Here is an 18622-nt window from a genome sequence, read left to right as displayed (position 1 = left end):
ACTTGTGTTTTTGTCCTGTCCTATTTGTTGGTGCTATTACAGTGTGTTCCCCTGTTGTCTGTTTAGGTTAGTCTCCATTTCAGTTTGCTTGTAACTTTTTTCCCCAACTTAGTGAGACAAGACAGGGACTGGTGACCCCCCACCTTTGGACTCAGTCACACTCCCTGCCTGGATAAATTCTTGTCTCTCACCTTCCTTTTCTTTCTGCCCATTGTTTTGGCTGTTAGCCTCCTTATGGGAAACCTAATCCCACCTGGCCTGACACCTACCTAAAAAACAATGGTTAAAAAGGTTTCCAACTGGGCTGACCAAAGCTTGCATTGAAAGGGCTGCCAACAGATGTTAAAAGTAAAAGCCAAAGGTCATAAAGCATGTGGAGATTGCCTTCATTTAGGAAGTGGGCAGGTGGCTAGCAGAGTAGACAGTCAGTTCCTACAGAGGACAGCTTAGAACTAGAGAGTTTTTAGGATCATCATTTCTAAGATATGTAAAGTATCCTTTTGTCTAGAAAACTTGGCTTTTGTCTCTCAGCCCCAGATACTCACAGTAACAACAAAACCTCCCAAAACTTAAAGGGTTTACAGAACCACTTCCAAATACTAGAGGTAACCTAAAAGAGTTTTTAACTGTGACAGTCCAGGCGCTTAATGTGTTTCAAAATGCCAGGCTAAGATTTTTGTGGCCCCTATAAAGAGACCAGAAAAAGCAGTTTAGAATGGGACCCCAACCTGCGGGGACTCTTCTTAGGGGAACCATGGAGCTGCCTATTGAGGAAGTTCCTTCAGGGAAAAATAAGTCCCCAGCCTTTGTCTCAGTTCCCTTAACTCTTGTCACCTCTGATGACAAGACCTCATCAGGAAGGAAGTCAGGAAAGGTTTCAAAATTCTTACCTGAGATAGGTGGAGAGAGACACTCCTGACTCCATAAGAAAAGAGCATGGGATGATCTGAGGCAGAAGAGACCTCCAGGTTCTCCATGATGGGATCCAGGGAGACGCTGATCACCTGGAGAGAAAGCATCCACTCTCCTCTGTGCTCTGAAGGTGGCACCTGACTCCTGTGTGCTGAGCGCCCCCTGCTGGCCCTGGGTGCCCTGCAGAAGGTTTGTGTCTGGGCTCACACTGAGGTCCCCTCACTGTGTCTCTGGCACAGTAATAGGTGGCTGTGTCCTCAGTGGTCAGGGAGCTCAGCTGCAGGGAGAACTGGTTCTTGGACGTGTCTCTGGAGATGGACACTCGGCTCTTGAGGGATGGGCTGTAGTTAGTGCTACCGTCACTATATATGAGCCCTATGTACTCCAGCCCCTTCCCTGGGGGCTGACGGATCCAGCTCCAGGCATAACCACTGGTTGTGATGGAGAATCCAGAGACCGCACAGGTGAGGGACAGGGTCTGTGAGGGCTTCACCAGGCCAGGTCCTGACTCCTGCAGCTGCACCTGGCACAGGACACCTGGGTACAAGGACAGTCACACCCTGTTAGTCACCTGAGTCACAACCTCCCATGGACCCAGGTCTGACACTGGGGACACTCACCTTGGGGAGCTGTGACCAGGCACAGGACAAGACCCAGCAGCCTCATCTTCTAGACCACACCTGCTTCCCAGAGACCTTAGCCCTGTCTGAGCAGAGAGCTGGGAGCTCCCACAGCCCAGAGGGCCTTTGAACCCAGAGCAGGAGGAGGGATTTGCATGTGGGGGAGGCTGTTCTGATATCTGGAGAGGCTGAGGTCAGGCTGCCCAGGTCCTCTGTGCTCCTGAGATGTGTCCCTGTCTTGAACCCAAGTGGATCATTACCTGTGAGAGGAGAGCAGGTGGTTTCAGGGAGCTGGAAGGCTGTCAGAGGGGGAGCCCACCCTCCTGAGCCCAGCCCTGCCTCCTCCAAGCCCTTCCTCCTGCACCTGGGAGGGTCTCAGAGTGGCAGGAACGTGCCCAGCATGCAAGAGGCCCAGTTCACCTCCCAGCCCTGAAGGAGAAGCCCTCAGTGATGACTGAACAGAGCCCAGGGCTGGGGATGGGGTTCCCCACATCCAGGAGAAGAGCCCCACTTTGTTCTCAGGACTAGTTCTTCTCTTTCATCTCTGTGAGATTTGGGGGCTACAGACTGAGCAGGAGAGGAGGGAGCAGGGTCTCAGGAGGGCAGGGGATTCCTGCTGTGTGCCCACTGCCCTCCCCCACCCTCTGCCCTGCTTGTCCTCCTGACTGTCCAGCCAATGCCTGTGGACAGCAGTGGGTGGGAATCTGCCCTGAGCTCTTCCCCTCACCTGTCCTGTCCTCTGGTCTCCATCAGGAGAGGACAGGATGGAGGTGCTGGTCCAGGTGGGAGTCCTGGGGGCAGAGGCAGCTCTCAGCTGCAGCCTGAGGCTGAGAGCCCCTGAGTCCCCCAGAGCAGCAGAGCCAGGCTGACAGCAGACAGGACGGCATGCAGGGCAGGCTGGGTGAGGGAGGAGGCCAGGTCCCTTCCCTGTGCAGCATCACTGCAGTGAGACCTGCCTTGCCCACAGCCCAGCATTTGGAGAGAACAGTGGACACTGTCTTTAGTGAGGTGGGGTCACTGAGAGGGCAGGTGTAGTTGCTGACCTCCTGATGAGGTTCAGGAATTGACCTCCTGCCTAACTGAGTGAGCACAGCCCACTAATAAGACATGTGGGCTCCTCTCCTTGTTCCCTGTGGTGTTGACCATGAGCTCCCTGCAAACACTGAGCCTGCAGCTCCCACCTCCTGGTCCTGGGGTGGCTCAGGTAAGACCCTGCTGGTGCCACACCTGACCAGCAGGGGGCAAGTAAACTTATGGTCACTCATGGGAATTTCCTGTGATATCAAATAAAGCACAGACACACACTTTACGTTCATATGAAACTTCAGGATGGCTCCTTTGCTCTTGGCCTCAAGCTCCCCAAATGAGAGAGTGAGGACAGTCCCAAGGGGCTGGCGAGGGAGACCTAGCACATTTGAAAATGAGCTTTTACTGGGGGGGGGGGGCTCATTCTTTAAAATGTTCCATCCAAAAAAGGTCAAGGGTTACAAGGACAGGTTAGGTAGTTCGACCCCTGGGGCTGGGGGAAGGCATGTCTATGCATGAAGACACATTCTGCTACTTGAGGATCTGGGCAGTGTCCAGGCCACTACGAAAGTGACCGACAGAGCCTCTTCTAATTATGGGAAGAACAATGCTAGGCATTCAGTGTCACGGCCCCCCACATGCTGGTCTCCATGTTTTCACCACCTGCAAATCCAGTTGTGCCCCTGGGTGAAGTTTCCAAGTCCTAGAAAATCATCTGATTAGAAATCTGTTCTTCCAGGTATCTAATTAGGAGGCTTCCTAAGATGACCCCACCTCCTGACCTGGGGATCCTGGAGCCCTCCATGTGACAGACTTCCCCACCTCACCTGTGCCAGGTGTGAGGTCTTCCCCACCTCACCTGTTCCAGGGCTTCAGTTTGCTTTCACCATTCAGCACAAAGTGTTCATGAAAATCAGAGAAACTTAGTGGATGTATGATGTGGCCTTAAGAAAACCTCCTAAAAATATATCAATGTTTATACATTGTTTTGTCACCTGACCAAAATTCTGAGAACACAGAGGAGGACAAGCTTCTTTTGGGTCATGACTTAGGAGGTTGGAGTGCATGGAGGCAAGTCCTTGGCTCTGGCCAGGGAGGGAGAACTCCATGGCAGAAGGGCGTGGAGGAGGAAACCAGCTCAGGACATGGCCACCAGGAAGCAGGTGAGCTCCACAGAGTGTCCCCCAGAGGCAAACCTCAGTGATCCAAGTATTCCAGCCCACCTCTCCTGCCTACAGTGGCTGCAACACAATCCATGTTAGTGGATTAATCCACTTTAGGTGAGCTCTGGTAATCTAGTCCTCTCTCCTTTGTCTCACACGTGAGCTTGTGGGCCACCTCATATGTGAACAATGACAGAAAATGTCTGGTCCTGGTAATCCCTCCACCTGGTCAGTTTCCAGGGGATTTAATCTCCTCATTTCATATTGACATAAAGATCCCAGGGAAATAACCGACTGTGTGAGACGCTCATGTGCAGGTAGGGGCGAGGCGTGTCCAGGCTGTTGCTGTCCAGCACCAGCACCATGTCTGCCAAGCCTGTGGTCTGCATGTGGAGCGTGCAGAATGCACCTCCTGTTTCCACACAGACGCAGGGTACAGAGGATGGGAAGATGTCACAGGGAGGACCATGTTGATGTGTCAGGTGGGAGAAGAATTACCCAGGAACAGGTAGCCTGAGACTGGGAGCTTGCACATGAAACTGTGAGTCTCTGTGTGGTTGTGCAAAGTGGCCCAGGTGTTCTGGGCCATCAATTAATCTCCAGCTGTAAAAGGCAATAATTGCAACTTTAATGATTTCAAATTACTCTTTGAGGACGTATATTGTATGTTCAGGGACCTTTATAAATTTAGAATTTATGTACATGAGACATGAAGATATTGCTCTCTGAACACTCCTTTGAGGACCAAGGAATTCAAGGTTACACCATCAACCAGTTAATCATTATTTTTTAAATTGATGAACATCTATTGAAGGCCCAGAGGCATAACTGTGGGGGCCTTTCTCAGGAAGTGTGTCACTTTACAGGAAAATGAGAACCACAACTGGAAAAAATCCACTAGTCAATCAGCAACTCCTTGCTCCTGAGCGCCCCCTGCTGGCCACAGGTGCCTCCTGAGGGAGGTTTGTGTCTGGCTCACACTGAGGTCCCCTGAGTGGCTCTGCACAGTATGAGTTGGCCATGTCCTTGGCTGCATTCTGCACTCCTCCTTGGGGGCACTGCAGTGTCCCTAGGGCCTCAGTCCTTTGAGGATGACCTTGTGGAGGCCTCTGCAGGGACTCCCTCCTGCAGGGCTCCTTTCCTGTCCTTGGGGTTTCTGTGTTTTCTGAGGACTGTGTCATGCTGCCATGCCCCACAGATCTTGGACTCTGTCCCTGTCACTGTGAGAAGCACATGGACACCATCTCTATGCATGCACTGGACCTCTGTAGGGGCAGCCACAGAGGCCACACTGCCCCTGGACACACTGAGCCACAGCTGCTGTGACTACATAATAAACTACTCCTCTGTGGCAAGTAAGAGCCAGCACTATGGTCCTGTGGTAGGTGAGGGTCTCCCATGGCAGTGGTTGCTGTCATGCACACTGTGTCCAGTCATACTGCCCTGTGAGGTGAACATCCGAGTCTGCAGAAGAGCCTCTCCAAGTCCTAAGCTCAGGACTGCAGGAGAAGCCGTGCCTGTGGCCAGGACCAAGGGGACAAGCCCTATGGCAGGGGAGCAGGCACACTGGCTGGGCTCACCTAGGTGCTATGAAGCACAGAGCTGGACAGGCCATGACCTGAGCGCCCAGTGCCCACTGGGAGAACCAGGGCATCCACGTTCTCCCTTGCCTCTGAGTGGCCCAAGTTCCTGCAGGTTAGACATTAATTTCAGGGACCCATCCTCTGTATCTTGACATACATCTGAAAGTTCGCTGTCAGACTGAACCATCAAAAATTTATTTATTGTTTTTATCTGAAAAGCTGTGGACTTGTGCTTCAAATGTAAACCTGTAATCCAGTTACTTTCTAGATGTTTACAAAGGATGCTTTCTGTGTGTTTGCATGTTCTTGAACCAAAAACGTCCACACACTTAGCACATGTGAAATTTGCACTTTAGTTTACACGGCCAGGTGCCTGGAGGCTGCCTTAGTGGATGAGGGAGCTGCAGAGGCCCCTGCTCTTCTCCCTGCCCATAGGCCTGGGTCAGTCTATGGCCACTGGTGCAGGACAGAGCTCTGTGGAGGGAGGGAGGGCTCATCCTGCCCCCACCACACAGAGCACATGGGTGACAGGCTGGACCTCTCTGAAGCCACCCTCAGTTTGGCCCCTTGTGCAGGTGCTGCCTCTGCCCCTGCCACACAGGGAGCTGTCAATCATCCTTCACCCCTGACAGGGGGCACCTGTGCTGCTGGAGCCACTGAGCCCCAGCCCTCAGCACAGCTTGGGACCTTCTGGGAAACAGGCCCCAGCAGTGGTGGGGACAGAGCAGAGCCAGCCTGGGCTCCACACCAGGCTCCACTGCACAGAGCCATGCAGGGACCCACCAGGGTCCTGGGAAGCAGCTGGATGGCTGCTCCCTTCAGCTCCCTACCCAGCTGTGTGCTGGTCAGGGAGGAACTGTCCATCCACCTGCAGACACAGGACGCAGCTGGCGTCCACACTTGTACAAAGGAGTACACTTGTACAAAGGAGTACACTTGTACAGTCCACACTTGTACAAAGGGGGGAAGAGCCTTGGGCCCTCCCTGAGTGGCAGGACATGCTGAGAGCAGGGCCAGCTGTAAGTGCCACACACCTTTCCCAGGACCCCAGGTGGCATTGCAGAAACATATAACCCCTAACAAGGTCCCCAGGGCAGCTGAGCAGGCCCTGAGCAGCCATTGCTGAGTCCTTGTGGGAGTGAAAAGAAGATCCTGGAGTGCTGAGAGCATCTTGCCCTTGTCCCCAGGTGCTGCCTGCCCTGTGCTGTCCTCTAATCTGACAGCCACCTCTCCACTCATGGGGCCTGCTGCACTGCTGACCTGGGCCTGCTGGAGGCCCACCCCAGGCAGCCCTTGGGGACAGATGGACTGCACCTCTGCTGCTCTGCCAGCAGCCCCTCAGCTGTCCAGGCTGCCAGAGTGGCCCCAGCACCATGCAGCCCCCAGGACTGGGAGGCCCAGCTGCTCCAGGAACACCTGACCAAGGTGCAGTGAATGCACTCCTGAGGTGGAAAGAGCAAGGAGCTTGTGGGACTCTTCAGCCTCCATTTAGGAAAGAATTATTTATGTTATGGGTGACAGAGAGGGGGGAGAATGAAAGATATAACACCTGCTCAACCAGGTCTTTCTGAAGCCTTAGGAATACAAGTGGTCATGAGGCCACCTGTATGTATTTCCCTGGTCACAGGGGGACATGCAGGGGCAGATGCATGCATTTCCAGAAGTGTGCCCCCTGCCCAGCTGAGCCTAGGAGCGGCAGGCAGCCTGATCAGAGCAGGGACAGACACACAGGTCACATGATGTGTCAAATCCCAGGAAAGACAAGGCCAAGTTCAGATGCTGCACAGGAAGACTGTACCAATCATTGGAGGACAGCCAATGCCACATTCACTAGTTAGCTTGGATTGGTTTTATTCGGCCATCATCACCTGGGCATTCATGACCCGGAACATGCTGCTGAGCCCACACCCCTGGCTCACCTCCTCGGCCCACTTCTTAGCACAGGGCTGAGGAAGCCCTGGGTGCCTCTTCCTCTGGTGCTGGCTAATGTTGAGCATCCAGGTGGAGCTTTCCCTGCAGAGCCCGACACTGACTCAGCTCTCTCCCCTGCTCCCCAGGTCAGCTGACTTCTGCGGTACCCACCCACATCTCCGTGCACATCACTGTGGGGGACTCAAAGTGTCCCTTATATTTTGTGTGTCTGTGGATGGTCCACAGACTGGACGTCACAGTGGAATGTCATGAGAAGTCCCTCCTGATTCTGCAGGAAGGTCTTAACACAGGGCTTAGGACAGGACAAGGCACATGAGCCCCCATACCTCTGGGGACCTTCTCCTCTTGCTCTTTCTGCTAAAGGGCTCTTCTGTTTGGAGGGATCAGGCTCCATGAGCTCTGCCTGTGCACACTTGTGATGGGGGCCACACTGCCCTGTGCTGGACTGTGGAGCCCTCCTGAGTCTCTGTGACCTGATGGTGGAAGAAATTCTGATTACTGGTTGGCCTCAGGCACAGAATATGGAATAAGTCCCTCCCTTGGTGGCCATTGGTGATGTACCTGGACTGTGAACCTTCTGTGTCCTAGAGTAAGCTGTGTCCCAACCCACTGTCCATTTAGTCTGACAATGAGTCCAGAGAAGCAAGTCACTCTGGAACTGATGGTGTGTCCCAGCAGGTGTTGTCCTCAACTCTGAAGAGGGCTCAGGAGACCATGTGGCTTCCTGTGACATCACTCACAGGAGCAGGTGTGGCCTCACCCTGAGCTTGTACAGGGTGAATCTCTGCTCTGTTGCAGTGGTTATACCAATTTAAAAGTGTAGCAGAGGACCAGGAATCTCTATCTGGAAAGGATCCCTGGGGATCTATGGGTGAAGACAAAGCTCCAACAGTGTGGACGGAACCAGCTTTTAAATGAAGCCTGTAATTTGGGGCTCTGACAGCCCTTTGTCCTGTCACTTTGCAAAATAACAAAGTGAAATCTTCTTCAGAATCTTCAGATATAAAACTGAACCATGAACTAGAGAAATTTGCTGCCTGGGACCCTGGGATAGAGAGGAACCTCCACAACCAACAGGGGAGCAGCCCTCAAGGTCCCTCTGCACCTGCTCCTGGCTGACCCAGAGCTCGCTGTGTGCTGGGCGCCCCCTGCTGGCTCATGGCGCCTTTTCAGAGAGGTTTGTGTCTTGCTCACATTGAGGTCTCCCCAAAGGTCTCTGGCTCATTAAGATGTGGCCACGGGCTGAGGTTGTGGTTCAGCAGTAGAGCACTCGCCTAGCATGTGCGCAGCCCAGGTTCGATCCTCAGCACCACATAAAAATAAATAAAGAAATAAAGATATTGTGTTCAACTACAACCAAAAAATATTAAAAAAAAAAAAGAGGTGGCCGTGTCCTCTGCTCTCAGACTGCTCCTTTGCAGGTACAGCAAATGGCATTGTCTCTGGAGATTATGAATCTGCCCTTTTTGGTATCAGGGTAATAGGGCTATCACCACTAACACTAGTAACATTTGAAATTCTCTCCAGCCCCTTCCTAGAGCTGGTGACCCAGTGCATCCAGTAGTCACTAAAGGTCAATATAAAAGCTGAAGGGAGACTCCAGGGACCCCCAGGCTGCACCACGCCTCCCCCAGACTCCACCAGCTGCACCTCACACTGGACACCTGCAAACACAGAGGCAGCCTGGTCAGGACACTGGCACTCACCCACTCTTCCTCTCACTCCTGTCCCCTCACACACTCAGGATCTCTGGTTCTCCATTCATTACCTTTGAAAACAGCCACCAGGAAAACCCAGCTGAGCACACTCTCCATGGTGAGCAGCTGTGTTCAGTCAGCCCAGGGCTTTGCACCCAGAGGATGGAGGGTGGTTCAGGACCCCAGGGATCAACAAGGCCCAGCTTCCCCAGCTCAGAGGCAGAGATGAGGATCTGAAAGACCCTCCAGGGCAGGGCCTGTGGGAGAGAGCTCTGGGCTCCTGACCCAGGACTGCCCAGGGCATGGTTTCCCTGTTCATCCAGCAAGGGGCTCAGAGGTTCCCAGCCCTGGTTCAAGGGAGGCCAGGACCTGCTCCCTGCTGAGGGTGACCTTGTCCTCAGCCACACCATGCTGGCTTTGCAGGGGGCAGACTGTGAGAGCTACAGGGTCAGGGAGGCTTACATGGATACTTGAAAGGAAGGGCTGGGAGGTCAGATGGGGGTCAGGGGTCAGAGTCCCTGCTGCCAAGAGCCCTCCATAAAACATGGGAGTATGGAAGCCCTCTTTGGTTTTCAGGCACACAGTAGGGTTTCCCTGAATCTTTTGGAGTCTTTGCACTGGACTTCTGAGCTAAGATGAAGTATTTGTGCCTTTAGGGACTCAAGGATGAGGACTGAATGTGTCCTGCATTATGAGATGGACATGAGAGCTTTGTGTCCAGGGATAGAATCATTAGTGTGCATCATTGTCCTTCAAAATTCCATGTGCTAAGGATGTTCTTCAGCCCCTTGTACTGTGAGGGAGTCGGGATCCCTTAGGACATGGTGACTCATGGAATTCTGTCAATCACTGTGGACATGCCCTATCAGGGGACTCTCAGACCCCATGTCTGCTTCCCTCCCTTTGGAGTCCTTCACACTAGGTGAGTGGCTGTCCCCACAGTGGACTCCCTGCATTTCCCTGGCACACCCAGGAAAGGTGTGAATGCAGTGGACTCCTCTCTTCATGGACTAGAGCACATTGGAAGTCAGGAGCCAAAGGAAACCTCCTCTTCATGCGCTGATGGCCTCAGGCACTTGCCACAGGGGTGCACAGCTGAGGAGCCCAATTTAGGTTACAGTGCTAGGAGAAAGGCCAGGCCTGAAGGACAGCCTCTTCCTGGCCTCAGTCTCCTGTCCATGTAAGAAGTTGGCCTCACAGGGGCAGAGCTGGACAGGGGCTGGGGTGGTGAGCAAGGTCAGGAGAGGGAGGGGCTGAGACAAGAGGCACATGGCCAGGCTGACCCAGGAGCACTTGTCTGTCCTCACCCAGAGGGTGGCTGTGGGCAGCACGCTCACCCTGCAGACCCAGCAGAGCCAGCAGGAGGGACCAGGAGGGCTCTCCTCCCAGGAGGGACAGTGTGGGGTGATGGGTGGACCATGTGTCCTGAGCTGACCAACAGGCCATGCTCAGGCACCTGGACCTCTGCTCCTGCCTCTCCAAGATGTGCAGCTGTTTTTCACAAACTAAAATGACAGCCCTGGAGTGTGGCCACAGGTAGAACAGGCTCCACCTTGCACAGGGCCCTGGGGTCCACCTGGTACCACAAAGATCATAAAGTCATTTGATTATGATGTTGAGATCTGCAAGGAAAATTTCTCCAGATCCCAGGATCAGGAAGTTAGCAGAGGCTGGAGGTGGAAACTGAGAGACAGAAGCCAACAGAAATGCAGCACAGGGAAGCACCAGAGGGGCACAGTGAGTATCAGGTGCACCAGGACAGGGAGCAGGTCCCGAGCAGTTTCCACTCAGCCACCAAGAATCAGTCAGTGACCATGTCCCAGGGAGTTACCAGAACAAATTCCAAGAGGAAACCCCACAAGTCCAGCAGAGGAGAGCTGAGGAGGAGCTGCTCAGGCAGCACAGACTGGACTCAGCACACACAGGGCTGGGGCCTGAGGTGGACACACAACTTCCAAGGATGGGGATCCAGCCCTGGGGATGAGTAAGTGTGGGTCTGAGCCAGCTCTGGTCTGGAGATCAACACCCAACTGCCAACCTGGCAGCTCCCATGGGGCTAACTCTGCAGGCACACAGGGTGCCCGAGTGTGGAGGTTGGTCTTCCCTACCCTGATTCCAGAAGATTCACTGGGTAGTCCTGGGGCACAGGCAGAACTAGAGTACTGGAGAAAGTCCCCTAAGGTTCCAGTACTCTAGTTCTACTAGCTACAGGGCCAGCTTGGAGGGAAACAGGCAAGAGAGCTCACTCTGTGTAGCATGTCCTGAGACCAGCAAGACATGGGGTGGGACAGCCTGAGGCTTGGGCACAGGACCTCTCTTCATTGTGCACAGCAGTTGGGACATGGAGTCTAAGCATCCTGTCATTAACTCATTAACACGGTTGTTGAAGTACTTTTCATTATCACCATTTTGTCCCTTGTATATGTGTATATGTGTAAAATATGCTGTGCACAGAGAAGAAGGTAATTTAACCTGTCCCTGCTGGCCCTGGGCATGGCCCTGGAGCACATGGACCTAGCTGAAATGGGTCAGTCAGAGGGAGACCATCACCACACCATCACTCATGTTTTTGTTTGGTTGCATCAGGTCCTGGAAAGAGAGAGGACAGTGGCCCCTGGAGATGGGAAGGCGCAGGGAGGGTGAGGGTGAGGGGAGTGGTGAGGGCCACGTACAGAAAGGGCCTTGTCCTGAGGCTCTGCAGCTCACAGGGCACCTGTGGCCCACAGCCAGGCTGTGCTTCACAGTGACTGGGGCAGAGCAGCTGGTGGGCTCCCCACACCCAGGAGGGACAGGTGATGGACAGCTGCGTGTGCACAGCCTGGGATCCATCATGGTGCCTGGCACCCCTGTGTCAGGGAGCTAGGTCTCAGGGTAAGTGTGAAAATACAGCTGGAATGGCCAGCTGTTGTCTGATGGAGAGAGATGCTAACGCTATTAGTTGATCATCAAACACCAACAGTTGTGAAAGACAAGGACACACAACAATTCATTGTGTATTCATGTCCGTTAAAACATATTCATATGTGGATCCCCAAAATCTAACTTACATAACTAAGTGTAAATTTAATAATCACAAAGCATGCTTAAGCAGTCAAATACAGAGTGTGTGCAAATGGCAGGTGTCCTGTTTATGGAAAGTGATGCCAGCATCCACCAAGGCAGAGGCAGGACCTGAGCAAGGCCCTCAGAGCAAGTACCAAGATATCAATGAGGCAAAGGAGACAAGACTTAAAGCATCAGGTGAAATCCTCAGTTTTCAGGTGGGATATCATTGTGTTGATTATAGGTTAAGAACCTTGTAGTTATTAATAATGTAATTGTTTTCCAGGCGTGATCAGGCACCCCTCTGATCACAGCTCCTCAGGATTTGAGGCAGGAGGATTGCAGGTGTGAGGCCAGCTGGGCTTCTTAGCAAGACCATGTTTCAAATGCAGAGTCCCTTGTGAGGGACCTTGGGATGCAGCTCATTGTGAAGTGCTCCTGGATTCAATCCCAAGTAGCAGAAATAATCAGGGAATTAACAGATGATAATTGTGGGTGTGATGGAGAGCTGAGACGATGGAGAAGAGTCATATTTATGTCACAGGAAGGAAAATGGGTAGTAGATTGAGCAGCAAGTAACACCACCCAGTGAGGTCCCAAATGTACCTCTGCAGGAAGCACTTGCTCTACTGAGAACCTAGTTTATTGACATAAAACCAAGGAGCATGAGTCCTCCTCTTGTTTGACTTTTACTGCGGACTAATACAGAGTCCAGAACCATGTTTCCAGCACTTTTTGTTTTTCATTTTGGGAAAGGGAGGAGGGAGAGCATAGGGGAAGAGCAGTGGAATGAATCCTAGCAGTCTTCCTTATTTACATATTAGTACAGGTAAGTGATGACCCCCATCAGTAAATCCAGAAAACACTAATAAAAAAATCTATCATTAAATTGCAGAAAGATCAGTAGAGTTGAGGGGAGGTGACAAGAGGAGGGGAGAGGGGGGATAAAGGGACATATTGAGACCTGAATCAGACAACTTATGTTTCATGCTTCTATCACTTTGTCAAAAAGAATGCAGAAGTTACAAATAAAAAAGGACAAATAGAAATAAAATGAAAAAATGATACAATAATGGGGACAATATGATATAATAATGGAAGTCAGCTGTTGGAAGGGAGACCCTGGAGATCCATGTGATGTAGAGGGGAAATGAAATGCCACAGATTTGCATAAATGGCACCAGGTTGCAGACACTCTGGTAACCAACGTCCTCTTCAGAAAACTTATATTTGAGCCTTTCTTCTTTATGGAAAACTTGATGGAAGAACTTAAAAGTTTGTGGTGTCCTGAGACACGGGCATCTCCAGAAGACTATGGATGGTCGCGCCCCAGAAGGAGCTGCCTGGAGAGAATATGTGACTGAGGTGAAGGGACCCCACCTCCCTCTGCACCTGCTCCTGGCTGACCTGAGCTCCTGTGTGCTGAGCGCCCCCTGCTGGCCCTGGGTGCCCTGCAGGAGGTTTGTGTCTGGGCTCACACTGAGGTCCCCTCACTGTGTCTCTGGCACAGTAATAGATGGCTGTGTCCTGGGTGGTCAGGGAGCTCAGCTGCAGGGAGAACTGGTTCTTGGACGTGTCTCTGGAGATGGACACTCGGCTCTTGAGGGATGGGTTGTAATAAGTATCACCATCATAATCAATTTCCGCTATCCATTCCAGCCCTTTCCCTGGGGGCTGACGGATCCAGCTCCAGCCATAACCACTGGTGATGGAGAATCCAGAGACAGCACAGGTGAGGGGCAGGGTCTGCGAGGGCTTCACCAGGCCAGGTCCTGACTCCTGCAGCTGCACCTGGCACAGGACACCTGGGGACAAGAACAGTCACACTCTGTCAGTCACCTGCAGTCACAACCTCCCCATGGACCCAGGTCTGACACTGGGGACACTCACCTTGGGGAGCTGTGACCAGGCACAGGACAAGACCCAGCAGCCTCATCTTCTAGACCACACCTCCTTCCCAGAGACCTCAGCCCTGTCTGAGCAGAGAGCTGGGAGCTCCCACAGCCCAGAGGGCCTTTGAACCCAGAGCAGGAGGAGGGATTTGCATGTGGGTGAGGCTCCTCTGATATCTGGAGAGGCTGGGGTCAGGCTGCCCAGGTCCTCTGTGCCCCTGAGATGTGTCCCTGTCTGGAACCCAGGTGGAGCTTTACCTGTGAGAGGAGAGCAGGTGGTTTCAGGGGAGCTGGAGACTGTCAGAGGGGGAGCCCACCCTCCTGAGCCCAGCCCTGCCTCCTCCAAGCCCTTCCTCCTGCACCTGGGAGGGTCTCAGAGTGGCAGGAACGTGCCCAGCATGCAAGAGGCCCAGGTTCACCTCCCAGCCCTGAAGGAGAAGCCCTCAGTGATGACTGAACAGAGCCCAGGGCTGAGGATGGGGTTCCCCACATCCAGGAGAAGAGCCCCCCTTTGTTCTCAGGACGAGTTCTTCTCTTTCATCTCTGTGAGATTTGGGGGCTACAGACTGAGCAGGAGAGGAGGGAGCAGGGTCTCAGGAGGGCAGGGGCTTCCTGCTGTGTGCCCACTGCCCTCCCCACCCTCTGTCCTGCTTGTCCTCCTGACTGTCCAGCCAATGCCTGTGGACAGCAGTGGGTGGGAATCTGCCCTGAGCTCTTCCCCTCACCTGTCCTGCCCTCTGGTTTCCACCAGGAGAGGACAGGATGGAGGTGCTGGTCCAGGTGGGAGTCCTGGGAGCAGAGGCAGCTCTCAGCTGCAGCCTGAGGCTGAGAGCCCCTGAGTGCCCCAGAGCAGCAGAGCCAGGCTGACAGCAGACAGGACGGCATGCAGGGCAGGCTGGGTGAGGGAGGAGGCCAGGTCCCTTCCCTGTGCAGCATCACTACAGTGAGACCTGCCTTGCCCACAGCCCAGCGTTTGGATAGAACAGTGGACACTGTCTTTAGTGAGATGGGGTCACTGAGAGGGCAGGTGTAGTTGCTGACCTCCTGATGAGGTTCAGGAATTGACCTCCTGCCTGACTGAGTGAGCACAGCCCACTAATAAGACATGTGGGCTCCTCTCCTTGTTCCCTGTGGAGTTGACTGCTGGGAGCCATCAGCCAAGTAGGTATGACAATTTCCTTGCCAGCTACTCCCATGCTGTCTAGTGGAAGGACTCTTGAAAGGTGACCTTGCTCAAGGACCAGGGCGGATCCGTGTTTAGGGTGTCCCCGGTTTAGCATAATAGGAGATTAGGGTGTTCCCCCTTTAGAATAGGGCATATCCTGCTGCTGAGTTCCTCTTGAGTTCTTAGGGTCAGACAGTATATTTTGGGAGACAGAAGCCCAGGAGTAGTGGATTTGGGCAGAGTGTGGATTTGGGCAGAGAACATGGATTCCCCAAGAATGTGTTTGTAGACGGCCGGTGTGAGTTCGGGAATAAAGAATTGCTGTTTGAATCTACAAGCTGTGTGAGACTCGTGATTTGTGCCCAGCCAGAGACTGCGGCAGTTGACCATGAACTCCCTGCAAACACTGAGCCTGCAGCACCCTCTTCCTGGTCCTGGGGTGGCTCAGGTAAGACTGCTGGTCTCCATGTTTTCACCACCTGTAAAGCTGTGTGTGCCACTGGGTGAACTTTCCGAGTCCTGGCAAATCATCTGATTTATATTGCTGTTCTTCCAGATAGGTGAAAGTAGAGACATTTTTAATTATCTCAGCTCTTCACCCGGGGACCTTGGGCCTTTCATATGATTCTTTCTTACTTGACCTGTGCTGGGTGTGAGCCAGTGAGCTCCAGCGAGTCTGTGCTTCATATGGCCCTACCTGATGTATGTCCAGCTCCTCCCTCACTGAGGCTGTGCCTGCATTACTATTCTGATCAAGATTTTATGGTTCTACTAGTGTTAGGGTTAGGATTAGGGTTAAGGTTAGGGTTAGGTTTGCTGGCTTTCCTGGATGTGCCTGTGCTTGATTGGACATCAAGTGGATACTAGCTTTATAGAATGTGTTTTCAGTGTTTTCTCTTTTTCATTCTTATATAGTAATATGAGGAGTTTAGCCTTAGATTTTTTCAATTTCTCTCATAATTCACTGTTCCTGGGCTTTTCTGTCTTCAAATGACTTTAATGGCTGGTCTCCATTCTTTGATATTTTTCTGGTTTAGATTTGTATACTCTTGTGTGTCCATTTCTGTAGGTCACAAGAGTTTAGAATTTTGTCTCTATTTGGAAATTTTTCTAGTTTACTGGAGGATACATTTTCAAAATAATTTCCAATAATCTTCTCAACTTCAGAAGTGTCTCTCACAATTCCTTCTATTTTATGTCTCATTTTGTTGATTTTGTTCAGAGTTGAAATGATTGGTTTAAGAGAACGTTAACTCATCAGTGAATTAATTCCCTGTAATGGATTAACTGGGTGGTGACTGAAGGTGGGCAGGTGAGGCTGGGGGAGGTGGGGCATGGGGGTTGCCTTGGGGTATATATTTGTATCTGGTGAGGGTCTCTCTCTGCTTCCTGATCATCATGGGAGCAGCTCCCCTCCTCACAGTCTTCCACCATGATGTTCATCCTCACCTTGAGATCTGAGGAATGGAGCCTGCTGTCCATGGACTGAGACCTCTGACCCTGTGAGCCCTCGAATCAACCTTTCCTCCTCTAAGTTGTTATGGTTAGACCTTTCAGTCATAGCGGCAAAAAAGCTGACTAGGACACCACCAATGACCAGGTATTCCACGTTTTGTTACAGTCCTAAGGATGTAAACTGAGCATTCTGTAGTGACACAGCCACACAAGTGTTTATAGCAGAAACTCACAGCACCCAAGGGGTGGACCCAGCTAGATGCCTGTCACCAGATGGATGGGTAAAGAAAATGTGGGGTGTGTACAGAGTGGGGTGTTACTCACCATAAAGAGGAATTAAATGAGAGTGTTTCTGGTAAATTGGTGGAATTGGAGAATTGTGGGGACAAGTGCATAGAGTACTGCATACATGGCATAAGTTAAGGACATCTGAGTGGCAAACCCCTCCCCCATGCTAGGCATGAAAGTGGCAAACTGCTTACCCTGTAGGCACAGCCCTGGGCGTGAGGCTGAGTGTTGCAGTCCCTGCACTAGCTCCATGGCCCACTCTTCAATTGGACACTGCAGGGACAGTTGACCAGAAATTGTATTGGTGGCTGCTTGTACTCTGCTTAGCTGCTGCCTGAGTATATATACATGGTAACTGTGCAATAAAATCAGACCTGATTTCTCCTTGGTCTTTGGGGGTGGTGATTAGCAACTCCGCAGCCACACTCTCCTCTACCCTGTTCTGTGGACCTCTTCATTGGACGAGAGAAAGGCCATGCAGAGAACATCATAGGAAGTGAAATAAGTCAGGCTCAGAAAATCAAGGGCTGAGGTTTTCTCTCAGATGTGGAAGGAACAGCAAACTAAGGGGACAGAGTAACATCTAAATAGAATGGAGAGCAGGTGAGTAGAGGAAGGGAATGGAGGGTGAAGGAGGAGAGAGGGGAAAAAAGATGGATAGAAATTGAACAAAATGCCCATTTGCACAAATAAACACACCAGAGCAAATTCCATGTAAATACCTGTCACTAATGAAAAGAAAAAGTGCAAACAAATAGAAGGAAGATCAGCTAATAGAGGAAGGAACACATGGAGGGAGAGGGAAGGGCAAGGGGAAGTACTGCAGACAAAGTGGAGAAAATTACACTGTGTGATTGTGGATTATGTCAAAATGAACCACAATATTATGTGTAAGTACCAGGAGGAATGAAAACAGGAAAATACACCCTGAAAAAAGAATTTCTATCTTCAGAGACAACACGGATTAGTACAGACCACAACTCCACAGAGACCCTGGGGAAACTGGATCATGAGAGGCCCCCAGGTGTAGGAATCCAGCCCTTGACCCTGCTCTGCTCCTGCTCCTGGGTGACCTGAGCTCACTTTGTGCTGAGCGCCCCCTGCTGGCCGTGGGCACCCTGCAGGAGGTTTGTGTCTGGGCTCACACTGAGGTCCCCTCACTGTGTCTCTAGCACAGTAATAGGTGGCCGTGTCCTCAGCTCTCAGACTGCTCATTTGCAGGTACAGGGTGTTCTTGGAGTTGTCTCTGGAGATGGTGAATCGGCCCTTCACAGAGTCAGCATACTTAATAGTACCACTGTTATAACTAATGTATGAGATCCACTCCAGCCCTTTCCCTGGAGCCTGGCGGACCCAGTACATATTATAACTACTAAAGGTGAATCCAGAGGCTGCACAGGAGAGTCGCAGGGAACCCCCAGGCTGCACCAGGCCTCCCCCAGACTCCACCAGCTGCACCTCACACTGGACACCTGCAAACACAGAGGCAGCCTGGTCAGGACACTGGCACTCATCCACTCTCCCTCTCACTCCTGTCCACTCACACACTCAGGATCTCTGGTTCTCCATTCATTACCTTTGAAAACAGCCACCAGGAAAACCCAGCTGAGCACAGTCTCCATGGTGAGCAGCTGTGTTCAGTCCTGATCACTGAGTGGGCTGAGCTGGGAGTCCAGGACTGGCTCCTGTGCAGAGCTACAGGGTCAGGTGGGCTGGTTTTCAAGGGAAGAGGGAGGCCCTATTTGCATGTCCTCCTGCTATATAGCAGCTCTGCGTGGAGGCCTCCTAGAGGAGTATTTAGGGTAGAGGTGAACATCAGGTGCAGTTAGGAGCACACAGCAGCATTC

The 18622-nt window shown here is 52.1% G+C and overlaps 1 protein-coding gene across 1 annotated transcript; it reads right to left on the bottom strand.

Moving 5' to 3' along the window:
- Positions 1-667: 667 nt before the first annotated feature.
- Positions 668-18397, bottom strand: LOC143641505 (uncharacterized). The gene is made up of 5 exons (XM_077109005.1): positions 18352-18397; positions 17921-18247; positions 13470-13780; positions 1136-1429; positions 668-685 (listed from the first exon to the last, which is right to left on the bottom strand). Exons 1-5 carry the CDS (start codon positions 18395-18397, stop codon positions 668-670), a joined length of 996 nt encoding a protein of 331 aa, XP_076965120.1.
- Between the last annotated feature and the right edge of the window lie 225 nt (positions 18398-18622).

Source organism: Callospermophilus lateralis, chromosome 3 (assembly GCF_048772815.1).
Source record: "Callospermophilus lateralis isolate mCalLat2 chromosome 3, mCalLat2.hap1, whole genome shotgun sequence".
Lineage (NCBI taxonomy): Eukaryota > Metazoa > Chordata > Mammalia > Rodentia > Sciuridae > Callospermophilus > Callospermophilus lateralis.
The sequence above is the reverse complement of the archived record's forward strand: the minus strand, read 5'-3'. Positions and strand labels throughout refer to the sequence as shown.

Bases quoted from the DNA above. Each gene is read 5' to 3' on its own strand.
- LOC143641505 (XM_077109005.1), bottom strand. From the start codon at position 18,397: ATGGAGACTGTGCTCAGCTGGGTTTTCCTGGTGGCTGTTTTCAAAG. The intron at 18,248-18,351 runs GTAATGAATGGA...CTGTGTTTGCAG, and splicing joins CCTGGTGGCTGTTTTCAAAG to GTGTCCAGTGTGAGGTGCAG. The intron at 13,781-17,920 runs GTGAGCCCAGAC...TCTTGTCCCCAG, and splicing joins CACAGTGAGGGGACCTCAGT to GTGTCCTGTGCCAGGTGCAG.